This window comes from Choloepus didactylus, chromosome 20, assembly GCF_015220235.1.
Source record: "Choloepus didactylus isolate mChoDid1 chromosome 20, mChoDid1.pri, whole genome shotgun sequence".
In the NCBI taxonomy this organism is placed as follows: domain Eukaryota; kingdom Metazoa; phylum Chordata; class Mammalia; order Pilosa; family Megalonychidae; genus Choloepus; species Choloepus didactylus.
Genome location: NC_051326.1, coordinates 58,932,296 through 58,946,158, shown reverse-complemented (window position 1 = coordinate 58,946,158; position 13,863 = coordinate 58,932,296). Strand labels below are relative to the sequence as shown.

General features: G+C 37.6%; 1 protein-coding gene across 8 annotated transcripts in view; it reads right to left on the bottom strand.

Annotated features, from left to right (window-relative positions):
* The window catches only part of TAF1B (TATA-box binding protein associated factor, RNA polymerase I subunit B), a 106,058-nt gene that overhangs the window by 25,309 nt on the left and 66,886 nt on the right, over window positions 1–13,863 (bottom strand). For all 8 annotated transcript variants that reach the window (XM_037812993.1, XM_037812994.1, XM_037812995.1 and 5 more), the window contains one exon: window positions 3,874–4,021. In XM_037812993.1, the coding sequence (XP_037668921.1) occupies window positions 3,874–4,021 (148 nt within the window). The remainder of the gene's footprint in view (window positions 1–3,873; window positions 4,022–13,863) is intronic.

Genomic DNA, 13,863 nt, shown 5'->3' with positions numbered 1-13,863 from the left:
TCATCTCATTCCTGATCTAGTTTTAGCTCCCAGCCCCAACAGATCTCTATAGTTACCCCACAAGCCATGTTCTCTCTTGTCTCTCTGACTTTGCACAGCAACCTTTGCCCCTTCGCCTGAGAAGTCAATTTCCCTTCCCCCTTTCTCATCTCCGGCTTTGCTGGGCTGATTGTCACTGGACCTCACAGAACTCAGTAATAACAATCCTTCTTCTAACATCACTTATCTGGTACCAGTAGCCTTTCTCTGATTAGCCCTCTCCCAAATGCTAAAGCACCTATCCTAGCATTTACCCCAACACTATGTACAGTTAAGTTTTTATTTCTCTGTCTTCTTTCTTACAAGTAAACTTGAGAGCAGAGACTCAATCTTGTTTTACTTTGTCTTCCTATCCCCAGCCAGCAGTGTATAATTGGTGCTAACTACATGCTTGTAGTGAAGAATTAAAGAAATACAAAACTAAGTCCTTTCTTGAATTTTTTAAGTAAAAAAAATTTTACGTCTGAAAAAATGATTTGTTCACACAGAAATAGAACATACAAATGACAATAATTCAAAACATGGCATCAAAGTATTTTTATATGTCTACAAGATTCTAATAATTAATTTTTTTGCTTGGCTTTTACTCATTCATTCAACAAACATTTATTGAGCAACTACTCTGTTCCAGATACTGGAGATAAAGTCACGGTGCTTTTCCTCAAGGAGCTCATCATTTAGTAACATGAAAACAATTAGAATGCAGTATGATAAAGCCTATGACAAAGATGGGAAAATGCAAATAGTTTAATAAGGCTTTAGTGTTGAACGTGGAGCGAAGGGCAGGGTCAGGTCATGAAGGTCTTTGAGTGATAGAGAATTTGGATTTACTATTGTTAAGATACAGACTTCAACTGGATTTACAAGCCTCATTCGGGTCTGAAAAGATTAGAAGAAAACAATTCAATTCAATTCAACACGTATTTACCAAGTGTCTACTATGTATAAGACATCGTGCTAATAATGGAGGAAACCAAAAAAATGAGTAATAGATAGGAATCTTGTCCTCAGACACATATACTTAAGACATGGGAAAAAATTAATTTTAAAATATATACCCTAAAAGTTTATATATGTTATCTGTATTAGGGTATTAAAAACCCAAACCATATTATTATTACTATAAAGAAAGACATTTCTTGAAAATTTTCCTATTTCTTTAAAAATTAATATCTTGAACTGCTTCTTTTATCCTAAAAGTACAGAGTGAAAAAAAGCAAACTGAAGAAAACATGAAAAAGGTAGCAAGGAGAGTAGAGAAAAACCAGGGAGTGTAGTTGTAAAGGGGAGCACAATGTGGAGAGAATACTAGATATGTGATGGGAAGACTAGGTTTCTGAGTATTTACTATTTGCTACCTCCAGGTAAGATTTCACTTAACCTCTCCAAATCTCATCTATAAATGAGAATACCCACCTGCCCTTCCTTCCCACAAGTGAGACAATATTTATGGAGGCATTTTGTAAGCCATAATGTTTTCCACAAATTATAGATGTGTCTGGGAAAGCTCTCAGATATTCTGGCTAACAGACTCCTCAGTCCTGGCAGGAAAAACAATGCTATCAAATATATTTGGGATTCATTCAGAGCCATCAAAGAGGCAGTGCTTACTCAGTAAGGGTGTGTGCGACATGGTTGCTGAAGCTTGTACACCAGCTCCAGAGGCTGCCTCGTAACATTTAAAGGCACTGAGGAGGAGCATTTGCTGCATCAGCATACTGAAATACTCGTTTCATGAAAGTACCAAATACACAGCTCTCTTCTTTTTGATCAACACCACCACAGAACTGATGGCCCTGTACAGAGCAATGTTTGTAGATTTTGAAAATGGTAACATTCTAAGAGGTTCTTCTGCAATCTTATGGGGGGGGGGGTTGCAAATCAACGTCAGACATTTTATAATTTAAATTCAATGGTGCAAGGATGATCATATCTTAACCTGTAGATCTATTTTGTTAAAAAAAAAAAAATAAAAAAGAGTTGATTGGTCTCCCCCCCACTCCACCATGCTTAAGTAACATAAACTCAATATAGGACATTTATAAGATACATAAAGGTGGAAAAAAGTAACATGTATTATCATAACCTATATATAACCAGGTTAACATTTTGATATATTTACTTATATTTTTATATTATGATTTATTTCATTTTTTTATTATAACATAAGAATTTTCCATTCTTTTATGAACTCTTCATAAACATAATTTTAAAGGCTATATAATGTTATACTGAATATATATACCATTGTTTACTTAACCATTTCCTTTCTCTTGGATCTGTAAGTTGTTTCTGACTTTCAGTATTATCATTAAGGAGACCAATAACATTTATGTATAAAGTTTTTTCCCTATATTTCAAATTATTTCTATTGAACAGATTGTGAGAAGTCAAATTTCTCTAACCAGGTTCTATATAATAGTGCCTCCAAAAAGAGACTTTATATAAATCAGATGACAATGCCTCTCTTCGTATTATAATGAGCTTAATTCTACTTGTTATTCCTAGGAAGAGTTAGGCAAGAAAGCCTGTTAAACTACACACACTGGCTGGAAAATACTGTCCCCCTCCTCCCTGTCCAGAAACAATCACCTGAGGTAGAAGTTTACTATAAACCAGACAGCTTACTTCCTTTTGTTGTTGTTGGTGGTGAGTTTTGTTTTGTTTTGTTTTTTGTAATCCATGATATCCTCCATAACTTAGTATTCTCTTTTTAAGTGCAAGATCTTTTCGAATATATAAGAGAATACAGGAACTTTCCATACTTTGAAAGAATCATCAAAGAAGAAAATCAAAATAACAAAGTACAAAACAATAATTCTGATCTATGCAATATATCAAAATGCAGAAACCAGATATTCCAAATTCTGGGAGCTTAATCAAATAGTGACCTCTGAATCTCAACAAGACATACATTCTTTAGCTTAATAAATGATACATTTGAAAAGTTTAAATTATTTTATCACTGTTTTTAAAAATATTGTAAGAATTACAGACATTATTTATATTTATATATACGTAACCACATATTTTCATAGTTAAAATTACAGTATATATACAATTTTGTATTTTTTTAACAAGTTTCCTTTCCCATCTAAAAATAATTCAATCACATTTTTTTTTATATTACTCAAGCAATAGTATAGTCATAGCACATTTGTATTTTCTATTAAGAATAAAAGTCCTGAACTTCTCACATTTCTAGTTTAGCAAGAAACTCAGGAATGATTACATCAGCAGATTCCATCTGGGTTACCTGTGTCTTGGTATACTTTGACTATAGTGAGGCTCTTTTCACACTCTGTTTCACCAACTTAAAGAGTTCTTTGTGAACCTACCAGACTTGGATCTCCATTTGCTTTAGGGGCTGGAAATGGCAAATGTTACCAAACAACAAAAAGTTACCACAGATTAGCTTCTGGGAAATTTTTTATTAGAATTCATTATGTAATAATCACACTCCAAGCAAATGAAGAAAATGTGATTTACTGGGGGAGAGGTGGGCTAGGTCATTAATAACATATATTGAAAACATTTAGTTACTTTACTTTGCTTTCAGTAAACTTACTGTAAGTACCAAATATATTATTTCAAGTATAAAACCCTAACATTCTTACATTCACTGAAACAGAACTCTTTATTTCGGAACAGTGTCCTTTTAGCAATTTTAAATGCTCTGAGTTATTTTAAGAAAGGAATCTGAAATTAAGCTTTATGTTACTAAGGTCCCTTCCAGAAGGCTCTACTTTTCTGTGATTTGAAAGAATTCTATATTTCTCTTATTACAATTCTAGGAAGTAAAAGCTTGTCTCACCATATATACTACACACTTACCAGGTAAATTGACCTCCATTAAGTATTTCATACATAAGATGTTTGGATGGAAATAGCAGCCTTCAATTATGTCTGGAAAACGAGGCAAATCTAAAAATGTGGCAACTTCAATACTTTTTTTATAGATATCCTCATAATCAGGCCAAGACTGAAATAAAAGAGAGATTGTCCAGGTAGCAAGATTCGCAACCCAAATTAATTTAAAAATATTTTTTCTGGTTTTAAAAGTAATACGTATTCATTGAATAAAACTTGGAATGTGGAGAAAAGTATGAAAGGGGAAAATCACTCATATATCTTCAACATCCCATCTCAGCAATTTTAAACAATACTACTACCACTAAATAAAAAGGCCACCAAAATTCATTACTTCTTGCCAGTCGCAGCAAAAGAATCTGAGGGGATAGGATAAAGCTGTGCTGTACTGGAAATTACAATGTTGTCATAACTGCTCTAATACACAGCTTTCCTTCTTGTCCTTCTTCACACTCACCCCCTCTTTAATTTTCAAATTCCTGGCTAACAAGTTTAGCTCACTGTTACAAAATATTCACATACTTCCATGTAAGAGATAACACCAGGATTTTTTTTTTTTTTTTTAATCATCATTTTATTGAGATATATTCACATACCACGCAGTCATACAAAACAAATTGTACTTTCGATTGTTTACAGTACCATTACATAGTTGTACATTCATCACCTAAATCAATCCCTGACACCTTCATTAGCACACACACAAAAATAACAAGAATAATAATTAGAGTGAAAAAGAGCAATTGAAATAAAAAAGAACACTAGGTACCTTTGTATGTTTGTTTGCTTCCCCTACTTTTCTACACATCGATCCATAAACTAGACAAAGTGGAGTTTGGTCCTTATGGCATTCCCAATCCCACTGTCACCCCTCATAAGCTACATTTTTATACAACTGTCTTCGAGATTCATGGGTTCTGGGTTGTAGTTTAATAGTTTCAGGTATCCACCACCAGCTACCCCAATTCTTTAGAACCTAAAAAGGGTTGTCTAAAGTGTGCGTAAGAGTGCCCACCAGAGTGATCTCTCGGCTCGTTTTGGAATCTCTCTGCCACTGAAGCTTATTTCATTTCCTTTCACATCCCCCTTTTGGTCAAGAAGATGTTCTCCATCCCACGATGCCGGGTCTACATTCCTCCCCGGGAGTCATATTCCACGTTGCCAGGGAGATTCACTTCCCTGGGTGTCTGATCCCACGTAGGGGGGAGGGCAGTGATTTCACCTTTCAAGTTGGCTTAGCCAGAGAGAGAGGGCCACATCTGAGCAACAAAGAGGCATTCAGGAGGAGACTCTTAGGCACAAATACAGGGAGGCCTAGCCTCTCCTTTGCAGCAACCGTCTTCCCAAGGGTAAAACTTATGGTAGAGGGCTCAACCCATCAAACCACCAGTCCCCTATGTCTGTGGTCATGTTAGCAACCATGGAGGTGGGGTAGGCGAATACCCCTGCATTCTCCACAGGCTCCTCAAGGGGGCACTACATCGTTTTTTTTTTTTTGTTTTTTTTTTTTTCCTTGTTTGTCTTTTTTCTTTTTTTTTTTTTTTTAACTTTCCCTTTTTTCAAATCAACTGTATGAAAAAAAAAAAGTTAAAAAGAAAACAAAAAAAAACAAACATACAATAAAAGAACATTTCAAAGAGACCATAGCAAGGGAGTAAGAAAAAGACAACTAACCTAAGATAACTGCTTAACTTCCAACATGTTCCTACTTTACCCCAAGAAAGTTACATACTATAGCAACATTTCAGTGAACTTGTTCCTACTACATCCATCAGAAATTAAAAGACCATAGTCATTTCTGGGCATCCCCAGAACGTTAAATAGCTTATCTGTTCTTCTTGGATTATTGTTCCCCCTTCCTTAATTGCTCTCTACTGCTAGTTCCCCTACATTCTACATTATAAACCATTTGTTTTACATTTTTCAAAGTTCACATTAGTGGTAGCATATAATATTTCTCTTTTTGTGCCTGGCTTATTTCGCTCAGCATTATGTCTTCAAGGTTCATCCATGTTGTCATATGTTTCACCAGATCATTCCTTCTTACTGCCGCGTAGTATTCCATCGTGTGTATATACCACATTTTATTTATCCACTCATCTGTTGATGGACATTTGGGTTGTTTCCATCTCTTGGCAATTGTGAATAATGCTGCTATGAACATTGGCGTGCAGATATCTGTTCGTGTCACTGCTTTCCGATCTTCCGGGTATATCCCGAGAAGTGCAATCGCTGGATCGAATGGTAGCTCTATCTCTAGTTTTCTAAGGAACTGCCAGACTGACTTCCAGAGTGGCTGAACCATTATACAGTCCCACCAACAATGAATAAGAGTTCCAATTTCTCCACATCCCCTCCAGCATTTGTAGTTTCCTGTTTGTTTAATGGCAGCCATTCTAACCGGTGTTAGATGGTATCTCATTGTGGTCTTAATTTGCATCTCTCTAATAGCTAGTGAAGCTGAACATTTTTTCATGTGTTTCTTGGCCATTTGTATTTCCTCTTCAGAGAACTGTCTTTTCATATCTTTTGCCCATTTTATAATTGGGCCGACTGTACTATTGTCATTGAGTTGTAGGATTTCTTTGTATATGCAAGATATCAGTCTTTTGTCAGATACATGGTTTCCAAAAATTTTTTCCCATTGAGTTGGCTGCCTCTTTACCTTTTTGAGAAATTCCTTTGAGGTGCAGAAACTTCTAAGCTTGAGGAGTTCCCATTTATCTATTTTCTCTTTTGTTGCTTGTGCTTTGGGTGTAAAGTCTAGGAAGTGGCCTCCTAATACAAGGTCTTGAAGATGTTTTCCTACATTATCTTCTAGGAGTTTAATGGTACTTTCTTTTATATTGAGATCTTTGGTCCATTTTGAGTTAATTTTTGTGTAGGGGGTGAGGTAGGGGTCCTCTTTCATTCTTTTGGATATGGATATCCAACTCTCCCAGCCCCATTTGTTGAAAAGACCATTATGGCTCAGTTCGGTGACTTTGGGGGCCTTATCAAAGATCAGTCGGCCATAGATCTGAGGGTCTATCTCTGAATTCTCAATTCGATTCCATTGATCTATATGTCTATCTTTGTGCCAGTACCATGCTGTTTTGGCAACTGTGGCTTTATAATAAGCTTCAAAGTCAGGGAGTGTAAGTCCTCCCACTTCGTTTTTCTTTTTTAAAGTGTCTTTAGCAATTCGAGGCATCTTCCCTTTCCAAATAAATTTGATAACTAGCTTTTCCAAGTCTGCAAAGTAGGTTGTTGGAATTTTGATTGGGATTGCATTGAATCTGTAGATGAGTTTGGGTAGAATTGACATCTTAATGACATTTAGCATTCCTATCCATGAACATGGAATATTTTTCCATCTTTTAAGGTCCCCTTCTATTTCTTTTAGTAGAGTTATGTAGTTTTCTTTGTATAGGTCTTTTACATCTTTGGTTAAGTTTATTCCTAGGTACTTGATTTTTTAGTTGCTATTGAAAATGGTATCTTTTCTTGAGTGTCTCTTCAGTTTGTTCATTTCTAGCATATAGAAACATTACTGACTTATGTGCATTAATCTTGTATCCCGCTACTTTGCTAAATTTGTTTATTAGCTCTAGTAGGTGTATCGTTGATTTCTCAGGGTTTTCTAGATATAAGATCATGTCATCTGCAAACAATGACAGTTTTACTTCTTCTTTTCCAATTTGGATGCCTTTTATTTCTTTGTCTTGCCGGATTGCCCTGGCTAGCACTTCCAGCACAATGTTGAATAACAGTGGTGACAGCGGGCATCCTTGTCTTGTTCCTGATCTTAGAGGGAAGGCTTTCAGTCTCTCACCATTGAGTACTATGCTGGCTGTGGGTTTTTCATATATGCTCTTTATCATGTTGAGGAAGTTTCCTTCAATTCCTACCTTTTGAAGTGTTTTTATCAAAAACGGATGTTGGATTTTGTCAAATGCTTTTTCAGCATCTATTGAGATGATCAATTGATTTTTCCCTTTCGAGTTTTTAATGTGTTGTAATACATTGATTGTTTTTCTTATGTTGAACCATCCTTGCATGCCTGGAATGAACCCCACTTGGTCATGGTGTATGATTTTTTTAATGTGTCTTTGGATTCGATTTGCAAGTATTTTGTTGAGGATTTTTGCATCTATATTCATTAGGGAGATTGGCCGGTAGTTTTCCTTTTTTGTAGCATCTTTGCCTGGTTTTGGTATTAGATTGATGTTAGCTTCATAAAATGAGTTAGGTAGTGTTCCATTTTTTTCAATGTTTTGAAAGAGTTTGAGTAAGATTGGTGTCAGTTCTTTCTGGAAAGTTTGGTAGAATTCCCCTGTGAAGCCATCTGGCCCTGGGCATTTATTTGTGGGAAGATTTTTGATGACTGATTGGATCTCTTTGCTTGTGATGGGTTGGTTGAGGTCTTCTATTTCTTCTCTGGTCAGTCTAGGTTGTTCATATGTTTCCAGGAAATTGTCCATTTCTTCTACATTATCCAGTTTGTTGCCATACAGTTGTTCATAATATCCTCTTATAATTTTTTTAATTTCTTCAGGATCTGCAGTTATGTCACCTTTTTCATTCATTATTTTGTTTATATGGGTCTTCTCTCTTTTTGATTTTGTCAGTCTAGCTAGGGGCTTGTCAATCTTGTTGATCTTCTCAAAGAACCAACTTTTGGTGATATTTATCCTTTCTATTGTTTTTTTGTTCTCTATGTCATTTATTTCTGCTTTAATCCTTGTTATTTCTTTTCTTGTACTTGGTTTAGGATTGGTTTGCTGTTCATTTTCTAGCTTCTTCAGTTGATCCATTAGTTCTTTGATTTTGGCTCTTTCTTCCTTTTTAATATATGCGTTTAGTGCTATAAATTTCCCCCTTAGCACTGCTTTTGCTGCATCCCATAGGTTTTGGTATGCTGTGTTCTCATTTTCATTTGTCTCTATATATTTAGCAATTTCTCTTGCTATTTCTTCTTTAACCCACTGACTGTTTAGGAGTGTGTTGTTTAACCTCCAGGTATTTGTGAATTTTCTAAGTCTCTGATGGTTATTGACTTCTAATTGTATTCCATTGTGGTCAGAGAATGTGCTTTGAATAATTTCAATCTTTTTAAATTTATTGAGGCTTGTTTTATGTCCCAGCATATGATCTATTCTGGAGAAAGTTCCGTGAGCACTAGAAAAGTATGTGTATCCTGTTGATTTGGGATGTAATGTCCTGTAGATGTCTGTTAAATCTAATTCATTTATCAGATTGTTTAGGTTTTCAATTTCCTTATTGGTCTTCTGTCTGGTTGATCTATCTATAGGAGAGAGTGTTGTGTTGAAGTCTCCCACAATTATTGTGGAAACATCAATTGCTTCCTTTAGTTTTGCCAATGTTTCTCTCATGTATTTTGTGGCACCTTGATTGGGTGCATAGACATTTACGATTGTTATTTCTTCTTGCTGAATTGCCCCTTTTATTAGTATGTAGTGGCCTTCTTTGTCTCTCAAAACATCCCTGCATTTGAAGTCTATTTTATCTGAGATTAATATTGCTACACCTGCTTTCTTTTGGGTGTAGCTTGCATGAAATATTTTTTCCATCCTTTCACTTTCAGTTTCTTTGTGTCCCTGTGTCTAAGATGAGTCTCTTGTATGCAACATATTGATGGTTCATTTTTTTTGATCCATTCTGCGAATCTATATCTTTTAATTGGGGAGTTTAATCCATTTACATTCAACGTTAAAACCGTGAAGGCATTTCTTGAATCAGCCATCTTATCCTTTGGTTTATGTTTGCCATATTTTTCCCTCTCTCTATTAATATCCTTTATTGTACCCATACCGAATCTCTTTAGTACTGAACCTTTCTCCAAGTCTCTCTGTCCTGTCTTTGTTTCTCTGTCTGTAGGGCTCCCTTTAGTATCTCCAGTAGGGCAGGTCTCTTGTTAGCAATTCTCTCAGCATTTGTTTGTCTGTGAAAAATTTAAGCTCTCCCTCAAATTTGAAGGAGAGCTTTGCTGGATAAAGTATTCTTGGTTGGAAATTTTTCTCACTCAGAATTTTAAATATATTGTGCCACTGCCTTCTCGCCTCCATGGTGGCTGCTGAGTAGTCACTACTTAGTCTTATGCTGTTTCCTTTGTATGTGGTGAATTGCTTTTCTCTTGCTGCTTTCAGAACTTGCTCCTTCTCTTCTATGTTGACAGTGTGATCAGTATATGTCTCGGAGTGGGTTTTTTTTTGGATTTATTCTATTTGGAGTTCGCTGAGCATTTATGATTTGTGTATTTATGTTGTTTAGAAGATTTGGGAAGTTTTCCCCAACAATTTCTTTGAATACTCTTCCTAGACCTTTACCCTTTTCTTCCCCTTCTGGGACACCAATGAGTCTTATATTCGGATGTTTCATATTATCTATCATATCCCTGAGGTCCATTTCGAGTTTTTCAATTTTTTTCCCCATTCTTTCTTTTATGTTTTCATTTTCCATTCTGTCATCTTCCAGGTCACTGATTCATTGTTCAACTTCCTCTAGTCTTGTACTATGAGTGTCCAGAATCTTTTTAATTTGGTCAACAGTTTCTTTAATTTCCATAAGATCATCCATTTTTTTATTTAGTCTTGCAATGTCTTCTTTATGCTCTTCTAGGGTCTTCTTGATTTCCTTCATATCCCGTACTAGGGTCTCATTGTTCATCTTTAGTTCTTTGAGTAGCTGCTCTAGGTGTGTCTCTTCTGGTCTTTTGATTTGGGTGCTTGGGCTTGGGTTATCCATATCGTCTGGTTTTTTCATATGCTTTATAATTTTCTGTTGTTTTTGGCCTCGTGGCATTTGCTGACCTTGATAGGGTTCTTTTAGGGTTTGTAGACCAGTTGAAGTCCTTATCTCTAATTTATCAGATCTACAGCTTCGTGGAGTACACTTTCTCTAACTAACCAGCAGGTGGCGTCCACGAGCCACCTGTTCTCCACAAGCCAGATCTCCCCTGCTTAGCCTTTTTGGTGAGTGGGGGGAGTGAGTCTTGTGGGGCCCAATTGGTGTCCCAAGCTTGCGTGTGTAGTTGGTGTTGCCTGCTCTGTATGTGGGGCGTGTTTCTGGGCAGTCGGGGAGGGGGGGGTGGCCCTAACAATCAAATCTCCCTGATGATCCTAGAGTTTTAAAGCTACTGCAATAGTCTAATCCTTCAGTTCAGTCCTGCCACAGTTTGTCTCTGCCACTGACCCACAAGTCTTTGGTATTGGCGTATGGCTCCTGAGACTTGCAAGTGGGCCCCTCTTCCAGGCTGTGCACCCCGGGTCCTCTGTTGAGGGATGACTGTGCTATGTCGCAGGTGAGTGCCGTCCCCCCAGGGCAGTTCTGGGCTGCTGGGCTGTGTTGGGAGGCTCCCAGTCTGCTCAAATGATGGCTGAATGGGGCTCTGTTAATTCACACTGCTCCCCCTTCCCAGCTCTGGGACATTCAGCTGAGGTTGCAGGGAAGGCTAATGTCCACGCCCAGTTTTGTGGTGTGTGCCTGTTATTTGAAGCACTTCCGTCACACTGGGTTGTCTGGGGCAGCTCTGGGCTATGGGGCTGGCGATGGGCAGGAGTGTTTCCTGTCCACCAGGATGGTGGCTGTGAGCGGACACCCCCCTTTTCTTGGGAAGTTGTGTTGTTTAGTGAATTTTCTCAGCCACTGGATTATTGCCTTTTGTCTCAGAGCTCTCTTAGTTCTGCTCTTGACTTGACGTGCCCAAATTTCAATTCTTTGAAGCTTTCTGTATTGAGCTTCTTAGAGTAATTGTTTTAGAAAAAGCAAAAAGGATTTAAAAAAAAAAAAAAAAAAAAAAAAAAAAAAAACGGCCCTCCTCAGAGATCTAATGGGTTATTGAAATGCTAATAGACAAAGCAACCAGGGCCATTAAGGAAAAGTGCCCAGGGCAGAGAGATCAGCCTTGCTTCGGGATTTGCATATGCGCCTCAAGGCCTGATCTCCGCCCTTCCCCTTTCTGTGTTCACCAGAACTCCAAAAATCCTCTGCTTTTATTTTGGAGTTTTTCGTGTTGTTTTTTTTCTATGCCTGTCTCCTCTCTGCTGGGCTGGCTGCTCTCAGAGTCTCTGGTGTCTGGCCTCAGTCTATCTATGGTTGGAGTTTGAATCAGTAGAATGAGTTTCCGGTAAGAGCAGCCACTGCAATTCTCCCTTCTCCTTCCTGGAGCTGACAGCCCCTCCTCCCCCGGGACTGAGCCTGGCAGGGAGGGGCGCGGGTCCCCTGGCCGCAAAAACTTACAGATTTCGCTGATCTCAGCAGTTCCACGTTTTCATGAGTGTTGTATGAAGTATGCCCAAAGACAGATTGCTCTGTGGTGTCCAGTCCACGCAGTTCCTGGCTTTTTACCTACTTTCCTGGAGGAGTAACTAAAACATACAGCTCACCAGTCTACCATCTTGCCCACAGATCCATTGGTGCATCTTTTATTGCACTTTAGTTTAATTCTATCTTTCCTGTTGTTGCTTCTTAGCTGTCATTTTTTTCTTTCTTCTTTTGCTTTTGTCTCTCTACCTTCTTTGACTCTTCCTCTTCAGTCTGGCCAAGTTCTTTGAAGGAGAGTTTGATATAGGAATTCTTACTTCTTTGGAATGGACCAGGTTCTTGGTTGGGAGGTGCTGAGTGAAGATGAACCACTATTTCTTTTTGTTATCGGCTACTGGATGAGGCTGGCTCCCACCGGAGTCCGAAGGAATTCACCGAAAAGCTCCGGCCTTCCCGACCGCTCCCGACGGTCTACAGCTCAAGCAACTCTACGACTCAGAACTATGGCGCAGGCAATCGGCAATCTTCTCTGCAGACAAAAACGCGTCACGACCACCGAACCCGCAACGCAGCTCAACACCAGGATTTGAGTCCAGTAGTTAAAAATTCACAATTACACTTCATACTGAAATCTCTTCCATATAATAGTACGTAAGAGTCTCTTACAGAATTCAGGAAAATCTATGAGTGAATATTAATAAATTAATTCTGTTCAGTACATAAAGACTGCCCCTGTAGTGTTTTTGCATATGCTATGTGTATTTTTGCAATTACTACATGTAGTTTTTCCTCATTTCCTCATCTATTTACATAAAAATATTAAATTTAGAGTCCACTCTATTCAAGGCACTGTGCTAGATTCTTTGGGGAACATGAAGATGAATAAGACAATCCTTTCATGGAACTTATAATTTAGAAGGGCAGTAAGGTACTCATAAATAACTATCGTTTAAGACAGAAAGTTATCAAGTACCAGGAGTGAGATACTTAAAAAAATATTATGGGAATTCAGAAAACTTAACATTTTTGATACAGTAGAACTCTGTTAAAATTGGGTCTGATGAAACCATATTGGAAAACTGGCACTATCTACTGAAATTGAGCATATGCACATTGTATGACAAAACCATTCTACTCCTAGTTATATATAGCCAACAGAAATGTGTATGCATGTCCACCAAAAGACACGAACTAGAGTGTTCGTAATGACATATTTATAAGAAAGGAAGCCATCCAAATGTCCATCAATGGTAAAAAGATAAGAAACGTGATATACTCTCACAGTGGAACACAACTGAGAAGGAGAATGCACGCAACCACACTGACGAAACTTAAAAACATAATGTTGGAAGAAAGAAGGCAGATGCGAAAGAGAAAGGTTCCATTTTAAAAAATAGAAAACTCACCAACTTAGTGAAAACTTCTCTCCTGTTAGGTTAGTGATTTTTTGGGGGGGGGGGGGCAGGGGGTTTTGGCAGTTCCTCAGAAAGTTGGAAACAGAATTATCATATGACCCAGTAATCCCACTTCTAGGTATATGCCCAAAAGAACTGAAAGCAGGGACTTGGACATGTATTTGTATACCAATGTTCAGAGCAGCATTATTCACAATTGCCAAAAGATAGAAGCAACCCAAGTGTCCATCAACAGATAAGCGGATGAACAAAAGGGATATATTTGCATGCTACA